This window comes from Triturus cristatus, chromosome 3_2 (genome assembly GCF_964204655.1).
Source record: "Triturus cristatus chromosome 3_2, aTriCri1.1, whole genome shotgun sequence".
Lineage (NCBI taxonomy): Eukaryota > Metazoa > Chordata > Amphibia > Caudata > Salamandridae > Triturus > Triturus cristatus.
Genome location: NC_140584.1, coordinates 1,001,203,425 through 1,001,227,425, shown reverse-complemented (window position 1 = coordinate 1,001,227,425; position 24,001 = coordinate 1,001,203,425). Strand labels below are relative to the sequence as shown.

The window sequence follows — 24,001 nt, the reverse complement described above, 5'->3', positions numbered from 1 at the left end:
TACAACCTCTGATGACTGGGCCGAATATTCGGTTATCATCCTCACTACATTACTGTTGTCTGAGTTTCGGGGCTTACGTTCTCCCATTATCAAATCCTGTCTTATCAGGTGTTCCCCTTTCTTCTCTGCCCTATTCAATGTTCTTTCTTTGTACCCTCTTTTCCTTAACCTGCTGAATGCTTCATCTTTTGCCTTAGTAAAATCCTTGTCAACTGTACAGTTCCTCCTTATTCTGACAAGTTCCCCATATGGGACCCCTTCTATTACACTACTCGGATGGAAACTCTTTGCATGAAGTGTGCTGTTTCCAGCTGTAGGTTTCCGATATAGTGTTGTCTGAATCTTATCGTCTTCAATATAGACTGTTAAGTCTAAATAGGGTACCTGGGTCTTACTGATACATTCAGTGAACTTTAAATTGCAATCATTTTTGTTCAGGGCCGCCACATAGAGAGTCACCTCCTCATATGACCCCTTCCATATAATGAAGAGGTCATCTATGTAACGGACCCATAATGCAATTTTGTCTAGCCATTTTTCGTTCTTCCCTGCCCAGGCCACGTGCTTCTCCCACCAGCCTACGAATAAATTCGCATAGCTGGGGGCGAAGCACGTGCCCATCGCAGTCCCCTGCTGTTGATGGTACAATTCTCCTGCAAACATGAAAATATTGTTTTTTAAACAAAATTCTGCAAATTCCATGATCATTGCATTATGCTCATAATACTTTGCATGTCGTTTTTTCAGAAAGAACTCAATTGCCTTCAGTCCCTTATGGTGTTCGATACTTGTATACAAGCTGGTGACATCTAAGGTCACAAGCCACATGTCCTGTTCCCATTGAATATTCGAGATTGCACGTAGAAAATCTTTTGTATCTTTAATGTACGAACTCAAGTCCCGGACTAGTGGATTCAGAAAGCAATCAATATAAATAGATACATTTTCCAATAGACTGTTCAGAGAAGATACTATCGGTCTCCCTGGTGGATTTTTGTGACACTTATGCACCTTTGGCAAATGATAAAAGGTGGGAATTTCCGGTGCTTCACACAAAATAAATTTATAGTCTGTGTCCCTTAAAATCCCTTTATCATGCCATTTTCTCAAAATCATATGAAAGTTGGTTATGCTCTGCTCATAGGTTGACCGAGTCACAATATTGTAACATTCTTTATCTGAAAGTTGTCTCCATGCTTCCTTTTGGTATAGTTTTCTATCCATTAGTACGATGTTACCTCCCTTGTCTGAGGGTTTAATGATGAGATTCTCATCATTTTTCAGCTCCGTTATTATCTTCCATTGGGCTTGTGTAATGTTCTCTTTGCTTAAATTTGGACCCTTCGTTTGTAATTTCTTAAGGTCACTGATCATAGAGTCATGGAAGGCATCTATCATATCATATGCCATTTGTGGAATGAATCGCGATTTTATTTCAAGATTGCTAGAGGCACCTACTTGCGTGATTCCTGCTTCTTTCAGTGTCTTGACAATGTCGTGCTGGCTCATCATTGTGCTTTCACATTCGAGTTCATGTAGGGCTTGTTCCAAATCTATTTCCATACTTGTAATGATCTCTTCTCCTTCCAATTCAACATTGTCGGCTGCCGGTTGCGGTCTCGCTGGGTGTAGGAGATGCATTTTCATCAATTTTAATTTTCTTATGTACTTATACAAGTCAATACGTACATTTGCGTAATCAAATTGAGTCGTGGGGCAGAATGAGAGTCCCAATTCCAATACTTTTTCTTCCTCTATTTTTAGTTTCTTTGATGATAGATTGATAATTGTTTGTTTGTTCATTGTTACTTCCTTTTCCCCCCACGTCTGCTCCTTGTCACCATGTATCCTGATGTACCGGCTTTTCCCTTTCCCGCTTCTTCTTGTTCTCCGTCTCCTTTTGCTTTTTGCGGTGGGTGTGTCCTTGCAGCCGGTCTCTGCTTCGCCTGTCTTAACAGTTGGTATTCGTGAAAAAAAGAAGGGATTACTTCCTTTTCTATGCGTGTTGGTTGCTCGCCTTCGGATAGCTCAGATTCCGATGTCTCTCTGGAGGAGGTTATCTGTGATCCTTGCTGCATTAAAAAAAAAAAATATATATATATATATATACATACATACATACAGGGCGGGCTCAGGAAACAGCCGAGTCCTACAATAAAGAGCGCTGCAAAAAACTGCAGTGCTCTTTTCTTTATTGTATGCCCAGCACCGCCGCCGCCATATATATCTTACCTACTGGCGGTCGCCAGTAGGTAGTTATAGTTAGAACCTAGTTTCCATAGGAAAAACATCTTTTGATTTGCTAATAACTTTGGCGTCGTTTGACGAATCTTTTTTAAATCCCATTGTAAGGACATTAACATCTTTTATTAAGGACTCAACAGACTTTCTGAAATGTATATATGATATACGTTGGAATGAGGCAAAGATGATACTGGTGACTCTTGACATTGCCACTTTATACACCAGTATAAGACACAAGGATGGCCTGAAAGCAACAGAATACTTTTTGAACAGAAGACCTATGAGATTCATGAGACCGAATCAAATGATTTTGGAATTAGTGAAGTGGTGTTTAACAAGGAATATATTTCTATTTGGTGAGGAATTGTTTCAGCAGGAACCTGCTTTGCCCCCAGCTATGCCAATCTACATCTCGGCTGGTGGGAGGAGCAGGTGCTCGGTGGACCTCCCCTGGAACAGTGGTCAGACCATATATTATTGTGGGTCAGGTTTATAGACGACGTTTTCGTGCTGTGGCAGGGCACGGAAACCGAAATAGAACTGTTCATAAATGACCTGAACCAAAACACCCTTAATCTGAAGTTTGTTTGGCACCATAGTCAAACCTCCAAAGACTTCTTGGATATTAGAGTAAGACCAAAGGGAGATAAATTAGAAACCACTGTCTTTAGAAAACCGATAGCTGGCAATACTATTCTCCACGCGCACAGCTCTTACCCCGCACCTTTAATTAGGAGTATACCATTCGGGGAATTTTATAGAGCTAGGAGAGCGTGCAGTGATCCGAATGAATACTGGAAAATAGAGCATGAGATGACTAAAAGATTTATCAAGAGAGGGTACTCACTACATATCATTAATGGGGTAGCCACCAAAGCTATAAAGTTGAAAAGGCAAAAAGTGTTATTTGAACCATCAAAGACCCAATTGAAGAAACTTAAAAAGGGATCAGATTGCCATAGATTTATAACAACATTCAATACTGAACATAAATATATTAGATCTATTTTAAACAAACACTGGCATTTGGTGAGAGATGATCCAATTTCGTGGCCCAAAGTGAGTAAACACCCGGATATAACATATAGAAAGTCCAAATCATTAAAAGATCTGATGGTGAAGAGTGAATTTCAGGAAAGGAGGGGGGGAGCCACAACTTGGTTACAACAGAAAATGGGTTTTAAAAAGTGTTTTAAATGTAAGGCGTGCCAACATGGGTTGAATCGCACACATTTTGAGACATTTCTTAACAAAACTGTTGCTGTTAAGGGCTTTTTAACGTGTAGGTCGAGCTTTGTAGTGTACCTGTTGCAATGTCCTTGTTTAAAAATGTATATAGGAAGTACCACCCTACCTGTATATAAAATAATTTTGCAACACCGCAGAGCAATTATCAATCAGGATAGAACTTATACAATTGCTAGACATTTTGAAACTCATCATCAGAGTAATCCCTCAAGCCTGCAGTACAGCTGCTTAGTGGAAATCCCCAGAAGAAGAAGAGGGGGGGATAGGGAGAAAGAACTCAGAAAGCTTGAAACATACTTTATTTTAGAGTTCAATAGCAAGGATCCTCATGGATTAAATATCGATGAGGATTTATACACCTGCTTAAAATAAATAGATGATGTAACTGAAGAGAGTAGAGAAGAATTAAAAGAAAGGCTGCACACAATGGAACCATTTATTTTTAGATGAATTTTTTGAAAGACGTGAAACGAAGAGACTAAGCACTTGGCAATAATGAATTTTGACGGAAAATTGTATAGCTATTCAGTATATTTTTTAATCTTATTTTTGTATTGTATTTATGATGACTGAAGTGGTTATTTGTATAAACTGATATGGAGTCAATGTGAAAAGATTACACTGACTAAGCACTTGCACTTTATAGTGGAGAGAAAATTAATGCCAATAGAAGAGAATAAGGTTTACTGCTCTTCTTATTTTATTCTATATAAGTCTAGTAGTGGAGAGAACACTAGCATATTAGTTATGAGTGAACAATTATGAATAGCAGGACCACTATTAGAAGGAAATTATTTGTTACATAGTTATATTTCTATTGAGTGTATAGTAAAGTATATGAAATGCATTCTTGTTTTTCTTATAGAAGTAATATACTGTAAAGCATTTGCACTTTAAAAGTCTAGTACTGTGGAAATTGTGGCATGGATCAGTTAAGGAACAGATTAATGTGGATTAAAGCACTAGCACTTTACTTTATGATATTTAGTACTGTATGAAATATGTACTGGCACTTTTTCATAACCGTCAAAGAAATCTTTTGCACTTGCACTTTAATGTAACAGGAACTGACCATCTGTGACAAACATTGCAAATAAGGACATCTAAACAAATGAATGGGGTATTATGCGATGAAAAATTGTTTAAATATTGGAAATGTAAAAAAACGCAAGAAATTAGTTTTTCTGCAAAATATATAATTTCCGATTATATTAATCAAAAACGCACCCTTGTAGTGAGCATTGAATAATGACTTGTTTATTTTTTGTTTCAAGTGAACATGCGCTCTTATCCATTTAGTTGTCCAAATTAACATGTTTTAAGATGGCCGCCAGTTTTACATTGAAAGCAAATTGTGTGGTACTGTAGTCCTTCGTTAATGTCTTCTGTGGTGTTGACTATTTTAATGTGAATGAAATGGCGTTTCCACATCGTAAGCAAGGCAGCGGGAGGCTGTCGAAATGCGTAGATGTGATAGTCACCGAATAAAGAAACCGAGTGATTCTAACCCCTGTGTGCTGGATGATTATTGAGAGAAAGCGATAATCCTATGTTGATATATATATATATATATACACATCACAACAAAAAGGGGTCCCCCTGCGAGGGCGGACTCAGGAAAAAGCAGAGTCCTTCAATAAAGAGCGCTGCAAAAAACTGCAGGACTCGGCTGTTTCTGGAGTGCGCCCTCGCAGGGGGACCCCTTTTTGTTGTGATATATATATATATATCTTACCTACTGGCGGTTGCTAGTGGGTAGTTATAGTTAGAACCTAGTTTCCATAGGAAAAGCATTTTTTGATTTGCTAATAACTTTGGCGTTGTTTGACGAATCTTTGCAAAATTCTCAAAAAAAAGTCTATCCAGGTCAGCGCCTATCCTGAAAGTTTGGGGGTGATTCGTCAAGCGGGGGCTGAGAAAAAAGGGGGGGTCCCAAAAAGCGTTTTCTCTATGTTATTTTCCATAGGAAATTTTGAGACAGGCTACAGCCCGAACTGCTGAACGTAATTACCCCAAATTTGGCAAAAAGGTAGTGCTTGGTTCAGAAAGCGACCTTTTTTTTTAAAATGGTGTAAATCCGTTCAGTAGTTGCTGAGAAAATAAAAAAATAAAGTTTCGCTATCTATGGCCGAGGAGCGTTCACGAACCCTCCCAACCACGAGCTTTATTCTAATTGGCTGTCAACACTCCAAACCAGGAAGTGTTGGCAGCCATCTTGAAAACAAAAAAACAAAGGTGAAAAAAAAGAAAAGGGGGCAGGGTAGAAACACCCTGACCCCCTAGGCCTGCTCAGGGGGTCCCACAAGGACCCCCAATCCAAAAACAAGTTTAAAAAAAAAAAAAATCGGCCAAATTCGCGCTGGGTGCACGAATCCAGACAAAAAGGAAAAAGAAAACCGAAGCACGGGCTCCCGTGCTTCATTATGTTCAAGCCCCCGGGTGGGGCAGGTCCCGGGGGCATGGAGAAAATGTATAGCGGGGCCCCCGCAGTCCCGGGGACCGCCGCCTCCCTGGGGCTTATTATAATGTATGCGGGGGCACTACGGCCCCCCGCAGCCTCCTCCCTGGGGCTGTAAAAAAAGCGTGGGGGGGTCCCAATCCCCCCACGCTGCCCCGGGGTCCGCCACCTCCCCGGGGCTCTTCTTCAAAATAAAAATTCTATGTGGGGGCACAAATATTGTAGATTGGGGGGTCTGTTATGGACCCCCAGGCCCCGGGGACCACCACCTCCCTGGGGCTATCTAATTGAAGGGAAGGGAGGGGGCGGGGCCTGATGTGACGTGTGCAAACACGTCCTGTGGCGTGTTTTAAGGTGGGGGATTAAGTCCCCTTAAATCCTGAGAGGCAACTAGCCCACCGGGTATCTCCAGTAAGTGCCACAGCACTCTAATCATCCAGTCACTGCCCATTTACTCATGCAATGACCGAGTCAGTAACACATGCTCTGCTGCAATCCATTGAGGACTTCCTATGCAGTCCAGTAATCTCCCTGGTACTACCTATGCAGTCCTCCAATCGCCCAGCCAGTCTTATGTCCTTATCCTATCACTGCGCCAAAACCCAAGCACTTATAAGTTCACCATGCAATCTCCTCGCAGTACTCTAATCATCCAGTCACTACCCATGTAGTCAAGAAATGATCCAGGCACTAACACATTTACTGCTACAATCCCTGTGTACTACCCATGCATTCCTCTAACCACCTACACACTTCTCATTTGTTCCCTCAATTCCCCTGGTAGTACCCATGCAGTCCATCAATCACCCTGTCACTCCCCGTACAGTCTTCCAGTCACCTAGCCACTACCATGTACTAATCCAAACACTCCGCCAATACCCAACCACTTCACTCACTCACTCACTCAAGCACTCTCCTTGCAGTATTCTAATCTTTTAGTCAGTAGCTATGTACTCATGCAATGATCCAGGCACTAACTGATCACTGTTACAATCCCATATGCCCTACCCATACATTCTTGTACCCACTTTCACACTTCTCATTTGCTCCTTCAATTCCCCAGGTAGTACCCATGCAGTCCAGCAATCACACTGTCACTCCCTGTGCACTCCTCCAGTCACCCAGCCACTACCATGTACTAATACAAACACTCTTCCAATACCCAAGCACTGATAAATTTTTGCTCCTTCAATTCCCCAGGTAGTACCCATGCAGTCCAGCAATCACACTGTCACTCCCTGTGCACTCCTCCAGTCACCCAGCCACTACCATGTACTAATACAAACACTCTTCCAATACCCAAGCACTGATAAATTCACCACGCACTCTCCTTGCAGTACTCTAATTATCCACTCAGTTCCCATGTACTCATGCAATGACCCGCTCACTAACACATGCACTGCTGCAATACCTTGAGTACTACCTATGCAGTCCAGTAATCTCCCTGGTACTACCTATGCAGTCCTCCAATCACCCAGACAATCCTATGTGCTTATCCGATCACTGCACCAAAACCCAAGCACTTATAAAATCACCATGCACTCTCCTTGTCGCACTCTAATCATCCAGTCACTACTCATGTACTCATGCAATGACCCAGGCATTAACTCATGGTAAATACAGAGGAGGTCATGCTAATCACAAGGGTAGCCCAACGCATAGTGTTCCCTAGTGTATGTAGGTGTTTTCACTGTATTCTAAGTGTCTTTTAGCATAGCACTGGCTCTAGGCATGGTTAATCAGAGTCAGTTACCATCAGTACCCATTAGCAAAAGGTTGGGGGCACAGGAGGACTTTCTGCTCCTATGTTGGTTCTTTCTGCACATCTCTTCTTCTTCCTGCACTTGTCTTCGTCTTTCTGGACTTGTCTTGCCTCTTTTTGCATTTGTCTTGCTTCTTTCTGCAATTTTCTTCCTCTTTCTTCACATGCCCTACCTTTGTAGGCATAGTTAGAAATTTGCATTTAAAAAAGCTTAGAAAGTCACTGAAAAAACCATAGGTTTCAAAGATGTTATAGTTAGAAATTAACATATACAAAACCTTTGAAATTCACAGAAAAAAACATAGGTTTCAGGGACGTTATAGTTGGAAATTTTCATTTAAAAAACCTTTGAAATTCACTGAAAAAATCATAAGTTTCAGGGACATTAGAGTTAGAAATTAGCATTAAAAAACCTTAGAAATTCATTGATAAAAACATAGGTTTCAGGGGCGTTATAGTTAGTTGAAGATTTCACTTGTACGAAACCATAGAAATTCGGCCATTATAGTTAGTAGACCTAACTGTAACTCGCGCCCCCGCAATGCACTGCTGATGACGTCACATATTACATCACTCATGACATGCTCAGTGACATCACTGATGACATCTCAAATGTAGAGCAAATCCTAATGGTCTCATGCGCAAAAAGTGCTGTACTGCCCGTAGGCACTAGTATATATACACAATATAGTACTACATACATATTTTATGCTATATGTACTCAGGGGTCCCCGCACGTAAGCATGAATATTCAATGCTTATGACTATTGATGAGAATTCCTTGGAAGAGAAATACAGTTCCCTTTAAATTCTGTATCTTATCACATTTGGTGGTGCTTCAAAGACAGAGGTCAGGCTATGTCTTCTGACAAATTGCTGCTTATTTTTTTAGCATGGGAATTGGTGTTTACGTTTTCTCTAACTGCAAAGTGAGAGTTGTTTTTAAAGTGTACAATGTGAGAGTGTTGTTGAACTATAGCAAGTGTGAAAGGAAAGGATGTAGGATATTGTTTTTATGCAAACCACAACAAAACGTAAATACCTGTAAATAAACTGCACACGGCTGTTATGAAAAGAAAAATTAACCACATTTTTTGTAATCCAGAGGTATGCTAGAAACAGAGTCTTTTGAAAGGATCAGAACAAATCATGACACTTTACTTGGTGATGCACAAATGGTAAATATTCACAGAATCCAGAATTCCACAAATTATCATGTGTGTCCTATTTAGTTGTATCTGTAAAACTGCATGGCTGTGCAAATTTAGTGGCCATTTCAATGGAAAATATTCTGTCTGTAAATGACAATGCGCTACCACGTGATGCTTTAGTTGCATTCAAAAATCACCCTGCCTCTAACCCATTAAATGTAGCACTGACCTAATGTGAAGAAATGGGGGAAGGGAGAAGACTGCCTGCATGCAGCATAAACAGGACAGCAAAGGTTGAGTCACCCAAATTGAGAATCAGTAATTCTTTGATCACATTAGGGTTATATAGGTGTGTCTGTATGGTCTGCTATTATCACTTTCCACAATACATGTGGGGACTCAGATTTCCAAAAATGCAGGGCAGCTAAAGTTCCTGTGCTGCGTTGCGTGAAAGGCAGAAAGAAGAACACTGGACCCTCAGACCTCTGTAAACGCTGTTAGAACCAGCAGAAAGCAGTGAATATCCTTGGCAAACTGATCAGACTTACAGAGTGAGGTGCAGTGACCGGTGTCATAGCCTGTGCACTGGTTTACAGAGTGAGGTTCAGTGACCGGTGTCATAGCCTGTGCGCTGGTTTACAGAGTGAGGTGCAGTGACTGGTGTCATAGCCTGTGCGCTGGTTTACAGAGTGAGGTGCAGTGACCGGTGTCATAGCCTGCGTACTGGTTTACAGAGTGAGGTCAGTGACCTGTGTCATAGCCTGTGTCCTGGTTTACAGAGTGAGGTGCAGTGACCGGTGTCATAGCCTGTGTACTGGTTTACAGAGTGAGGTGCAGTGACCGGTGTCAGGTTCAGTGTTTAGACTTACAAAGTGAGTTGCAGTGACCGGTGTCATAGCCTGTGTCCTGGTTTACAGAGTAAGGTGCAGTGACTGGTGTCATAGCCTGTGTCCTGGTTTAGAGAGAGTGAGGTGCAGTGACCGGTGTCATAGCCTGTGTACTGGTTTACAGAGTGAGGTGCAATGACCAGTGTCATAGCCTGTGTATTGGTTTACAGAGTGAGGTGCAGTGACCGGTGTCAGGCTCAGTGTTTAGACTTACAGAATGAGGTGCAGTGACCGGTGTCATAGCCTGTGTCCTGGTTTACAGAGTGAGGTGCAGTGACCGATGTCATAGCCTGTGTACTGGTTTACAGAGTGAGGTGTAGTGACCGGTGTCAGGTTCAGTGTTTAGACTTACAGAGTGATTTGCAGTGACCGGTGTCATAGCCTGTGTCCTGGTTTACAGAGTAAGGTGCAGTGACTGGTGTCATAGCCTGTGTACTTGTTTACAGAGTGAGGTGTCGTGACCGGTGTCATAGCCTGTGTCCTGGTTTACAGAGTAAGGTGCAGTGACTGGTGTCATAGCCTGTGTCCTGGTTTAGAGAGAGTGAGGTGCAGTGACCGGTGTCATAGCCTGTGTACTGGTTTACAGAGTGAGGTGCAATGACCAGTGTCATAGCCTGTGTATTGGTTTACAGAGTGAGGTGCAGTGACCGGTGTCAGGCTCAGTGTTTAGACTTACAGAATGAGGTGCAGTGACCGGTGTCATAGCCTGTGTCCTGGTTTACAGAGTGAGGTGCAGTGACCGATGTCATAGCCTGTGTACTGGTTTACAGAGTGAGGTGTAGTGACCGGTGTCAGGTTCAGTGTTTAGACTTACAGAGTGATTTGCAGTGACCGGTGTCATAGCCTGTGTCCTGGTTTACAGAGTAAGGTGCAGTGACTGGTGTCATAGCCTGTGTACTTGTTTACAGAGTGAGGTGTCGTGACCGGTGTCATAGCCTGTGTACTGGTTTACAGAGTGAGATGCAGTGACTGGTGTCAGGTTCTGTGTTTAGACTTACAGAATGAGGTACAGTGACCGGTGTCATAGCCTTTGTCTTGGTTTACAGAGTGAGGTGCAATGACCGGTGTCATAGCATGTGTCCTGGTTTACAGAGTGAGGTGCAGTGACCAGTGTCATAGCCTGTGTCCTGCTTTACAGAGGGAGGTGCAGTGACAATTGTCATAGCCTGTGTCCTGCTTTACAGAGGGAGGTGCAGTGACCGGTGTCATAGCCTGTGTCCTGGTTTACAGAGTGAGGTGCAGTAACTGGTGTCATAGCCTGTGCACTGGTTTACAGAGTGAGGTGCAGTGAACGGTGTCATAGCCTGTGCGCTGGTTTACAGAGTACAGTGCAGTGACCGGTGTCATAGCCTGTGTCCTGGTCTGCAGAGTGATGTGGAGTGATTAGTGTCATAGCCTGTGTACTGCTTTACGGAGGAAGGTGCAGTGACCGGTGTCATAGCCTGTGTACTGGTTTACAGAGTGAGGTGCAGTGACCGGTGTCATAGCCTGCGTACTGGTTTACAGAGTGAGGTGCAGTGACCGGTGTCATAGCCTTTGTCCTGGTTTACAGAGCGAGGTGCAGTGCCGGTGTCATAGCCTGTGTCCTGGTTTACAGAGTACGGTGCAGTGACCGGTGTCATAGCCTGTGTCCTGGTCTGCAGAGTGATGTGGAGTGATTAGTGTCATAGCCTGTGTCCTGCTTTACGGAGGAAGGTGCAGTGACCGGTGTCATAGCCTGTGTACTGGTTTACAGAGTGAGGTGCAGTGACCGGTGTCATAGCCTGCGTACTGGTTTACAGAGTGAGGTGCAGTGACCGGTGTCATAGCCTGTGTCCTGGTTTACAGAGTGAGGTGCAGTGACCGGTGTCATAGCCTCTGCGCTGGTTTACAGAGTGAGGTGCAGTGACCGGTGTCATAGCCTGCGTACTGGTTTACAGAGTGAGGTGCAGTGACCGGTGTCAGGCTCATTGTTTAGACTTACAGAGTGAGGTGCAGTGACCTGTGTCATGCCTGTGTACTGGTTTACAGAGTGAGGTGCAGTGACCAGTGTCATAGCCTGTGTACTGGTTTACAGAGTGAGGTGCAGTGACCGGTGTCATAGCCTGTGTCCTGGTTTACAGAGTGAGGTGCAGTGACCGGTGTCAGGTTCAGTGTTTAAACTTACAGAGAGAGTTCCAGTGACCAGTGTCAAAGCCTGTGTCCTGGTTTACAGAGTAAGGTGCAGTGACTGGTGTCATAGCCTGTGTCCTGGTTTACTGAGTGAGGTGTTGTGACCGGTGTCATAGCCTGTGTCCTGCTTTACAGAAGGAGGTGCAGTGACCGGTGTCATAGCCTGTGTCCTGGTGTACAGAGTGAGGTGCAGTGACTGGTGTCATAGCCTGTGTACTGGTTTACAGAGTGAGGTGCAGTGACCGGTGTCATAGCCTTTGTACTGGTTTACAGAGTGAAGTGCAGTGGCCGGTGTCATAGCCGGTGTCCTGGTCTGCAGAGTGAGGTGAAGTGACTGGTGTCATAGCCTGTGTCCTGGTCTGCAGATTGAGGTGAAGTGACCGGTGTCATAGCCTTTGTACTGGTTTACAGAGTGAGGTGCAGTGACCGGTGTCATAGCCTGTGTCCTGGTTTACAGAGTGAGGTGCAGTGACCGGTGTCATAGCCTGTGTCCTGGTTTACAGAGTGAGGGGCAGTGACCGGTGTCATAGCCTGTGTCCTGGTCTGCAGAGTGAGGTGAAGTGACCGGTGTCATAGCCTTTGTACTGGTTTACAGAGTGAGGTGCAGTAACCGGTGTCATAGCCTGTGTCCTGGTTACAAAGTGAGGTGTAGTGACCGGTGTCAGCCTGTGTCCTGCTGTACAGAGGGAGGTGCAGTGACCGGTGTCATAGCCTGTGTCCTGGTTTACAGACTGAGGTGCAGTGGCTGGTGTCATAGCCTGTGTCCTGGTCTGCAGAGTGAGGTGAAGTGACCGGTGTCATAGCCTTTGTCCTGGTCTGCAGAGTGATGTGAAGTGATTAGTGGAGAGAACAATGAGAGAGCTAGGGAGGCAGGGGTGCGTCCATATCCCCTGTAGTATATATAAGTTTTATCAAAACTGGACGAACCCAATGGTGTTGGTACGATCACTGACAAGCAGTGCTTGGGAACCCACTAGGTGAGTAAAAGGCCCCTCACACACCAACCTAGTTGGTGTCATGCTTCATCATAGGGGCCCCAACCGGGTGGCCGAGCGCCTCCCGGTTGTGCTGCAACGCCTGACTACAGCGGAGCTGGTGTGGTGTAATGGTGTGATGTGGTGAAAGTTTAAAAATACCTCTGAGAATCCTTGCTGAGGGATATTTATTAGTGGCGGCTCAGGATATATTAAAATTAAGATTATGTGATGCAACTACGAAAGAATTTAATTTCTAATAGTTGACTATGTGGTTGGTCTGCATGTTTCAGCCCACCTCAGGGTGTGCGGGGCTTTCTTCAGGACCAGGAAGTGCAGTGAGTGGCAAAGTAGAGCCACGTGAATAGTGAAAAAATTAAAAAGGTAATTTACCTACACACTCTATAAGGTGTGTGGAAACGGTATCGGCTCAGTGGCAGACACCGCAGCGAAAAAAGACCTGTGGGAAAGAAGAACACAACACACAGACACATATAGCAAATGATGCTAAGAATCGCAACAATTATAAAATGCAATCTTTTACTGACTGTGAGAAGATCAATGCTTGCAAACGGTCGTACCTGTGGCAACACACACTCTGTGACATGCGGCTGATGTCTGGTGCTGATCGATGTCAAGTGATAGAGCGGGCGTGATTCTCCCTGTGTGAACTATCAGTGAGGCCAGCAGAGAGCGTGTGGGCTGCCCTCGTGGGGTGCCTGGTTGGTGTAGCAGGCAACTTATAGCGGTGATACCGTGTAGCCACTGACTGGAATGGTCGGGCTGGGTCGCAAGAAGTGAACGCTAGTGCGATTAGCATGCCGGATGGCTGTGCGTGTACCTAACTGAGTGCTGGGTACAATGGCGGGGAGGTATCCCCTGGGTGGCGCGCTATAAAAGAAAATAAGGAATGAGAAGAATTACACTATGGCTGATTTTGATCGCTGATCAGGAAAGGGAGGAGTGCGCTCCTCGGAACACAGATTCTGTGAAAAGACTAAATAATGTCAGGCATGAGCACTGGGAAGTGGATGGCCCGGCAAATCCAGCAATAAGAAGCGCGCGTCACCTTACTTGGTCAGGAAGCAGCACCCGCTTGGCACCTACTGTGGTCTCCCGGATCCTGGATGGTATGGAGTCCAAGATTGTGGGAGTATATAAGGAGACTGGGGCCATTGGGTACGTGCTGAAGGACCAGTGATCGCGGGTGGGGCAGAGCAGTCTGCGCATGTGCCGGAAAGAGATGCTGGTTACACGCAAATGCGTGATGGGGGTGACTGAGGCACGCATGCGTGCATAATGCTGCTCAGGCGCGCGTGCGCAGAAGGACCGGGAATGCTAAGTGACGGAGCTCACGGGGAGCTTGTTAGGGTGCTGAGACGAAGGTGTTGGCAGCAGGCTGGCATTTAGGCAATGTATGTGATACCTATGAGCGAAAAAGCCACTTTGGAGAATATGATGTTATGAATGGTGTCAGGCAGGAAAACACGTGCTTTAGACACTGTGGGTCAGGCCAGAGAAAGCGGGCACGCAATTAGGGTCTCCTCAGACTGTTCCAGGGAATATTGTCGTTTAACCCAATGGTATGGCTAGAAAGGCGATAAATCCATCTTTGTTCCTGTTCCAAAAGGCGGCTCTGAATGTTGGGTAGGTTATTATCTAGGGCCTCCAGAACGACCCATCTCATGTCGTTGGTGGTATGGCCTTTCTCTAAAAAATGGTTCGTCATTTTCGTAATGTTTTTTTGCAGCGTATTGTGCTGCGATGTTCGCAAATTCTGGTTTTCACCTTGCGGGTGGTCATGCCAATATAGATGAGGTTGCATGGGCACGTTATTCGGTACACCACATTTTCAGTGTTACAGTTCGTGTGTTTGCGAAGTTCCCATGTTTTACCGGGTTCAAGATTCAGGCATTTGGTTGTTTCAGTGATGTGGCAGACACTGCAGTTGCCGCAAGGAAAATGTCCTTTGATGTTAGGAAGACCCCAGGCGTTGAGGACCGTGTTGGTGGGTCTGGGAAGGTGTGGCGGTCTGGTGGATACAACAGTGTCTTTAATGGTGCGGGCTCTTTTGTTAGATAAGAGGGGAGGTTCCCAATTGAGTTTGCCCGTGTTGAGTATTCTCCAGTTCCTTTTGATGATTTGGGCAACCTTATGCGTCACTGTATTATAGGTAGTCACGCATGTCAGTGGCGGATTGGTGGGTTCCTTGATGTAGTTATCCAAAAGGCCATCGCGATTTTGATTCCTGGCCCTTTTGTTGGCTGCCTTGGTTATTTTTTGTGGGTAGCCTCGTTGGTGCAGCTTCTGGCAGAGATCAGTGGCCTGTGTTTTGTAATCCTTGATGTCACTGCAATTCCTGCGGAGGCGGAGGAATTGGCCATAAGGGAGATTTTCACGGAGGGCTCGGGGATGGAAACTGGTAAAGTGCAGTAGGGAATTGCGGGCCGTAGGTTTAAAGTGAGTCTTGCTCATAAGGCCTCCCGAGGCTGCTTTTATATCCAAGTCAAGGAAGGTAGTCTGGTGCCTGTCTGCGCTGTGTGTGAATTTAAGATTAGGGTCACACGTGTTAATCCATTCGCAGAAAGAGGCCAGAGATTCTTGTGATCCCTCCCAAATCAGAAGGATATCGTCAATATAACGCTTATAAAACTTGATTTGGGGAATGCGTGGCATGCTGTTATTGAGAAGGTGTTTGGTCTCAAAGTGAAATACATACAAGCCTTCTATGCTGGGGGCGAAAACGCTCCCCATAGATGTGCCGTACTTCTGTAGGTAGAGCTTGCCCTGGTATTCAAAGTAATTTTCTTTGAGCGCCAAGGTAGCGCATTTCAGTACAAAGGAAGGTGGGGTTCTGTATTGCCAGTTAGAGTCTTTTAGAGCCTCTTCCAATACCTTCAAAGTGTCATCTTGGGGGAGACTTGTGTATAAGCTCTCTACGTCGAGTGACACTAGAAAGGAGGTGTTAGGGTCGTAGTGCATATCCGCTAGAAGGTCCTTGGTATCTTTAAGGTATGTGCTGGTGGATTGAACCAATGGTTGTAAGAAATAATCACAGAAACGTGATAGAGGTTCTAGTAGGGATCCGATGCCCGAAACGATGGGGCGTCCAGGAGGGGGGGGGGTTGTTCTTGTGGATTTTTGGAACCGTGTAAAAATATGGGATTTTGCCTTGTGTAGTAGTGAGGAATTTGGCCTCGTTCTTTGATATTTGGCCAGAGTGTTCCGCATCGTCCACTATGGATTGTATGCGAATTTTCAAGGTGGGGGTAGGGTCGTGTGTGAGTAACTCATAATGCAACCTCATCTATATTGGCATGACCACCCGCAAGGTGAAAACCAGAATTTGCGAACATCGCAGCACAATACGCTGCAAGAAAAACATTACGAAAATGACGAACCATTTTTTAGAGAAAGGCCATACCACCAACGACATGAGATGGGTCGTTCTGGAGGCCCTAGATAATAACCTACCCAACATTCAGAGCCGCCTTTTGGAACAGGAACAAAGATGGATTTATCGCCTTTCTAGCCATACCATTGGGTTAAACGACAATATTCCCTGGAACAGTCTGAGGAGACCCTAATTGCGTGCCCGCTTTCTCTGGCCTGACCCACAGTGTCTAAAGCACGTGTTTTCCTGCCTGACACCATTCATAACATCATATTCTCCAAAGTGGCTTTTTCGCTCATAGGTATCACATATATTGCCTAAATGCCAGCCTGCTGCCAACACCTTCGTCTCAGCACCCTAACAAGCTCCCCGTGAGCTCCGTCACTTAGCATTCCCGGTCCTTCTGCGCACGCGCGCCTGAGCAGCATTATGCACGCATGCGTGCCTCAGTCACCCCCATCACGCATTTGCGTGTAACCAGCATCTCTTTCCGGCACATGCGCAGACTGCTCTGCCCCACCCGCGATCACTGGTCCTTCAGCACGTACCCAATGGCCCCAGTCTCCTTATATACTCCCACAATCTTGGACTCCATACCATCCAGGATCCGGGAGACCACAGTAGGTGCCAAGCGGGTGCTGCTTCCTGACCAAGTAAGGTGACGCGCGCTTCTTATTGCTGGATTTGCCGGGCCATCCACTTCCCAGTGCTCATGCCTGACATTATTTCGTCTTTTCACAGAATCTGCGTTCCGAGGAGCGCACTCCTCCCTTTCCTGATCAGCGATCAAAATCAGCCATAGTGTAATTCTTCTCATTCCTTATTTTCTTTTATAGCGCGCCACCCAGGAGATACCTCCCCGCCATTGTACCCAGCACTCAGTTAGGTACACGCACAGCCATCCGGCATGCTAATCGCACTAGCGTTCACTTCTTGCGACCCAGCCCGACCATTCCAGTCAGTGGCTACACGGTATCACCGCTATAAGTTGCCTGCTACACCAACCAGGCACCCCACGAGGGCAGCCCACACGCTCTCTGCTGGCCTCACTGATAGTTCACACAGGGCGTATCACGCCCGCTCTATCACTTGACATCGATCAGCACCAGACATCAGCCGCATGTCACAGAGTGTGTGTTGCCACAGGTACGACCGTTTGCAAGCATTGATCTTCTCACAGTCAGTAAAAGATTGCATTTTATAATTGTTGCGATTCTTAGCATCATTTGCTATATGTGTCTGTGTGTTGTGTTCTTCTTTCCCACAGGTCTTTTTTCGCTGCGGTGTCTGCCACTGAGCCGATACCGTTTCCACACACCTTATAGAGTGTGTAGGTAAATTACCTTTTTAATTTTTTCACTATTCACGTGGCTCTACTTTACCACTCACTGCACTTCCTGGTCCTGAAGAAAGCCCCGCACACCCTGAGGTGGGCTGAAACATGTAGACCAACCACATAGTCAACTATTAGAAATTAAATTCTTTCGTAGTTGCATCACATAATCTTAATTTTAATATATCCTGAGCCGCCACTAATAAATATCCCTCGGCAAGGATTCTCAGAGGTATTTTTAAACTTTCACCACATCACACCATTACACCACACCAGCTCCGCTGTAGTCAGGCGTTGCAGCACAACCGGGAGGCGCTCGGCCACCCGGTTGGGGCCCCTATGATGAAGCATGACACCAACTAGGTTGGTGTGTGAGGGGCCTTTTACTCACCTAGTGGGTTCCCAAGCACTGCTTGTCAGTGATCGTACCAACACCATTGGGTTCGTCCAGTTTTGATAAAACTTGTGAAGTGATTAGTGTCATAGCCTGTGTCCTGGTTTACAGAGTGAGGTGCAGTGAGCGGTGTCATAGCCTGCGTACTGGTTTATAGAGTGAGGTGCAGTGACCGGTGTCATAGCCTGTGTCCTGGTCTGCAGAGTGAGGTGAAGTGACCGGTGTCATAGCCTTTGTACTGGTTTACAGAGTGAGGTGCAGTGACCGGTGTCATAGGCTGTGTCCTGGTTTACAGAGTGAGGTGCAGTGACCAGTGTCATAGCCCGTGTCTTGGTTTACAGAGTGAGGTGCAGTGACCGGTGTCATAGCCTGTGTCCTGGTTTACAGAGTGAGGTGCAGTGACCGGTGTCATAGCCTGTGTCCTGGTTAACAGAGTGAGGTGCAGTGACCGGTGTCATTGCCTGCGTACTGGTTTACAGAGTGAGGTGCAGTAACCGGTGTCATAGGCTGTGTCCTGTTTTACAGAGTGAGGTGCAGTGACCAGTGTCATAGCCCGTGTCTTGGTTTACAGAGTGAGGTGCAGTGACCGGTGTCATAGCCTGTGTCCTGGTTTACAGAGTGAGGTGCAGTGGCTGGTGTCATAGCCTCTTTCCTGGTCTGCAGAGTGAGGTGAAGTGACCGGTGTCATAGCCTGTGTCCTGGTCTGCAGAGTGATGTGAAGTGATTAGTGTCATAGCCTGTGTCCTGGTTTACAGAGTGAGGTGCAGTGACCGGTGTCATAGCCTTTGTACTGGTTTACAGAGTGAGGTGCAGTGACCGGTGTCATAGTCTGTGTCCTGGTTTACAGAGTGAGGTGCAGTGACCGGTGTCATAGCCTGTGTCCTGGTTAACAGAGTGAGGTGCAGTGACCGGTGTCATAGCCTGCGTACTGGTTTACAGAGTGAGGTGCAGTGACCAGTGTCATGCCTGTGTACTGGTTTACAGAGTGAGGTGCAGTGACCAGTGTCATAGCCTGTGTACTGGTTTACAGAGTGAGGTGCAGTGACCGGTGTCATAGCCTGTGTCCTGGTTTACAGAGTGAGGTGCAGTGACCGGTGTCAGGTTCAGTGTTTAAACTTACAGAGAGAGTTCCAGTGACCAGTGTCATAGCCTGTGTCCTGGTTTACAGAGTAAGGTGCAGTGACTGGTGTCATAGCCTGTGTCCTGGTTTACTGTGTGAGGTGTTGTGACCGGTGTCATAGCCTGTGTCCTGCTTTACAGAAGGAGGTGCAGTGACCAGTGTCATAGCCTGTGTCCTGGTGTACAGAGTGAGGTGCAGTGACTGGTGTCAAAGCCTGTGTACTGGTTTACAGAGTGAGGTGCAGTGACCGGTGTCATAGCCTTTGTACTGGTTTACAGAGTGAAGTGCAGTGGCCGGTGTCATAGCCGGTGTCCTGGTCTGCAGAGTGAGGTGAAGTGACTGGTGTCATAGCCTGTGTCCTGGTCTGCAGATTGAGGTGAAGTGACCGGTGTCATAGCCTTTGTACTGGTTTACAGAGTGAGGTGCAGTGACCGGTGTCATAGCCTGTGTCCTGGTTTACAGAGTGAGGTGCAGTGACTGGTGTCATAGCCTGTTCGCTGGTTTACAGAGTGAGGTGCAGTGACTGGTGTCATAGCCTTTGTACTGGTTTACAGAGTGAGGTGCTGTGACCGGTGTCATAGCCTTTGTACTGGTTTACGGATCACTGACATAATATCGACTACAAAAATATAGACTTACAAAAATATCGATGCAAAAATATAGAATACCAAAATATCGAAGTCCTATCTCCAAACAGGAAATTACAAAAATATCGAATCCAAAATATCGTTGTAAATAATATAGTTAGTCAAAATATCGAATTTTTTAAATGTTTTAAAAGTAATGTTAAATTAATGAAATAATACATATAATTAACTGACACATACTTAAAAATACTTAAATAACAGTAAACTTAATGAATAATTAAAATAAGTAAAAAAATAATACATATATCTTAACGTAATATTAATTAAAAATATTCAATATTTTCTGTGTAGGATAGCGGGCGCGTAAAATTTACTATTACCACTCCAGTAAGTGCAATAGTAGGGAAAGCGTTGGATAGCGGGAGGGTAAAAATTACTATTCCCACTCCACAGAGTGCAATAATAGGGAAAACATTGGATAGCGTAGGGGTAATAATTACTATTCCCACTCCAGAGAGTGCAACAGTAGGGAAAGCGTTGGATAGCGAGAGGGTAACATTTACTATTCCCACTCCAGTGAGTGCAACAGTAGGGAAAGCGTTGGATAGCGTAGGGGTAAAAATTACTATTCCCACTCCAGAGAGTGCAACAGTAGGGAAAGCGTTGGATAGCGGGAGGGTAAAAATTACTATTCCCACTCCAGAGAGTGCAACAGTAGGGAAAGCGTTGGATAGCGGTAGGGTAACATTTACTATTCCCACTCCAGTGAGTGCAACAGTAGGGAAAGCGTTGGATAGCATAGGGGTAAAAATTACTATTCCCACTCCAGAGAGTGCAACAGTAGGGAAAGCGTTGGATAGCGGGAGGGTAACATTTACTATTCCCACTCCAGTGAGTGCAACAGTAGGGAAAGCGTTGGATAGCGTAGGGGTAAAAATTACTATTCCCACTCCAGAGAGTGCAACAGTAGGGAAAGCGTTGGATAGCGGGAGTGTCAAATTTACTATTCCCACTCCAGTGACTGCAACAGTAGGGAAAGCGTTGGATAGCGGTAGGGTAAAAAATACTATTCCCACTCCAGAGAGTGCAACAGTAGGGAAAGCATTGGATAGTGTAGGGGTAAAAATTACTATTCCCACTCCAGAGAGTGCAACAGTAGGGAAAGCGTTGGATAGGGGAAGGGTCAAATTTACTATTCCCACTCCAGTGACTGCAACAGTAGGGAAAGCGTTGGATAGCGGTAGGGTAAAAATTACTATTCCCACTCCAGAGAGTGCAACAGTAGGGAAAGCGTTGGATAGCGTAGGGGTAAAAATTACTATTCCCACTCCAGAGAGTGCAACAGTAGGGAAAGGGTTGGATAGCGGGAGGGTCAAATTTACTATTCCCACTCCAGTGAGTGCAACACTAGAGAAAGCGTTGGATAGCGGTAGGGTAAAAATTAATATTCCCACTCCAGAGAATGCAACAGTAGGGAAAGTGTTGGATAGCGGGAGGGTAAAAATTAATATTCACACTTCAGAGAGTGCAATAATAGGGAAAGTATTGGATAGCGTAGGGGTAAAAATTACTATTCCCACTCAAGTAAGTGCAATAGTAGAGAAAATAATAAATGTATAATTTTTTTAAATTAATTAATTATTAATACAAAAACAAGTATTACAATTAATTACCAATCACACAAGAATTGATTATTTATAAATACCAATATTTTTTTTTTTAATTAATTAACTATTAATAATTAATTAACAAACAATTGTTTTTCAATAACAAACATTAATAAATGCAAATAATACCAATTAATAATTAATTTATAATATATTAATTAAGGATATACACAAATTATTTAAATAATTATTTTTTTCAAATTATATTACTTCCCACCATATTCCCCTATAAACACAATACCCGCTACAAATATTAATTAAATACAATTAACATAATTATAAATTAAACTATTAATACTAATTAATTACCAATTAATACTAATTATTTACCAATTAATAATTAATCAACAACCAATTAATTTTCAATACCAATTAATAATTAACTAATAACAATTAAATTACTTCCCACCCTATTCCCCTATAAACCCACAACCCGCTGCAGAAGTAAAACGCAAAATTAAATTAAAGATATATTAATTAACAATATACACAAATAAATTAAATAATTATTTATTTACAATTATATTACTTGCCACCATATTCCCCTATAAACACACTGCCCGCTACAAATATTAAATGAATACAATTAACATAATTATCAATTAAACAATTAATACAAATTATTTACCAATTAATACTAATTATTTACCAATTAATAATTCATCAACAACCAATTAATTTTCAATACCAATTAATAATTAACTAATGACAATTAAATTACTTCCCACCCTATTCCCCTATAAACCCACAACCCGCTACAGAAGTAAAACGCAAAATTAAATTAAAAATAATTAATAATTCCTATAAATTATTATTTAATAATCTATAATTAAATTACTTCCCACCCTATTCCCCTATAAACCCACAACCCGCTACAGAAGTAAAACGCAAAATTAAATTAAAAATAATTAATAATTCCTATAAATTATTATTTAATGTACTATAATTAAATTACTTCCCACCCTACTCCCCTATAAACCCACAACCCGCTACGGAATTAAATTACAAAAAAATAAAAAAAACATAAAATTCATTAATTTAAAAATATTCTAACATACATTCCAATATTAATACATACTTTTAACACATATACTAACACTTAAAACACTATAAAAAATTCGATATTTTTAACAACTATATTATGACTGTCGATATTACTTACTTCTATATTATTGCAATCGATATTTCTTACCTGTTTTTCGATATTCTTCACCACTATATTTTTGCAAGTCGATATTCTGTCCATTCGATATTAAAAACTCGATATTCTGGCTACTCGATATTTTTTTTTCGATATTATGTCTAGTTACCACTGGTTTACAGAGTGAGGTGCAGTGACCGGTGTCATAGCCTGTGTGCTGGTTTACAGAGTGAGGTGCAGTGACCGGTGTCATAGCCTGTGTCTAGTGTTTAGACTTACAGAGTGAGGTGCAGCGGCACGGGTCGTGCTTGTCCAGGTAGTGCTCCAACGTGTCCCAGCCGCCTCCTACTCTCACCATGACGTGGTTTCGAAGAATCTGCAACAAGCACAGGCATCATTGATGGGTAAATCAAGGAGGAACAGCTAATACTCATTACCTTTAATCTGCTGTACAGCACACTTCAAAAACAGAAAGCGACATTCAGTGTTACCTGGCAATTGCACCTTAGAGTCTAAACGCACACTTGCGCAATCTACTCAACAACAATGCATACTTCTGTAAGTACACACCAGCAGCTTAGTAAAATACACAACAGAGTACTCTGTAAACACATGGGTTCCTGTGACGCAAGGCCCTTCCCAAGCTATGTCTTCCCTGTCCCTAGGCTCGCTTCGACCAGTATTGCAAAATCCAATGTTCTCTAATTAAAATATGGACACAAAACCCTCTCGCATGAGGGAGGTTTAACTACACAACTTGAAGCGTGGTATGTGCTCACTGACGCCACAGCCTCCAGGTCTGAAACGACCCCGTATCTGTGATTCTCCGGAGCAGTGCCCGCTGATCCCTGCTCTGAAACAAGCCCGGAGACCATGCTGACTGTCACTATCTTTTAGTCCTTGGCACGAGGCCCTCCCTGACATATCCTGATTGTACCAGTCACCTGGGAAGTACCCTTTGGTCTTTCACTTCGGCCCCCCCTTCAAGAGTGAATGTACTGCGCATCATCCCTCAGTCTTTGGCAGTACAGCATCCCTCCGCGTATCCCGAATGGGCAAGTATCCTGGGCATTACTCATGAATCATTGGTCTTGGTCCCTCTGTGGGGCTATCCTGAATCTCTGCGTTTTGTGGGGTTGTCCCAACGATGTGTCTGCCTTGAAGTTTCCTCTAGACCTCACCGTCACAAGTAGGACACAGCTGGGGGTGTTTGTCCCAGGCAAAGCTCTTTTCAGGGCCTCGCACTGGAGCTGCAATTGGTTGCTGTATCTCCCAAAAGCACACTAAGTGAGGTGCAAGAAGTTAATGGTAGCAGCCAGAAGATGGCCCCAGCATAATGAGTGGCCTCCAAATGTTTTCCCGGGCATTCTTTCTGTTCTGAAGGGAGCTTTTGTGAGTCACCACATGGTTTGTGACTGGGTCCCTGTGAAGGCTTTTGACCCACCTAGCACACTTATGTGTGTTGTTGTGTTATCTCATCAGTCTACAGG

At 44.2% G+C, this 24,001-nt stretch overlaps 1 protein-coding gene across 1 annotated transcript in view; it reads right to left on the bottom strand.

Annotated features, from left to right (window-relative positions):
- The window catches only part of GAS2L2 (growth arrest specific 2 like 2), a 331,222-nt gene that overhangs the window by 120,259 nt on the left and 186,962 nt on the right, over positions 1 to 24,001 (bottom strand). The window contains exon 4 of the mRNA XM_085649627.1: positions 22,791 to 22,887. Coding sequence (XP_085505753.1) covers positions 22,791 to 22,887 — 97 coding nt within the window. The remainder of the gene's footprint in view (positions 1 to 22,790; positions 22,888 to 24,001) is intronic.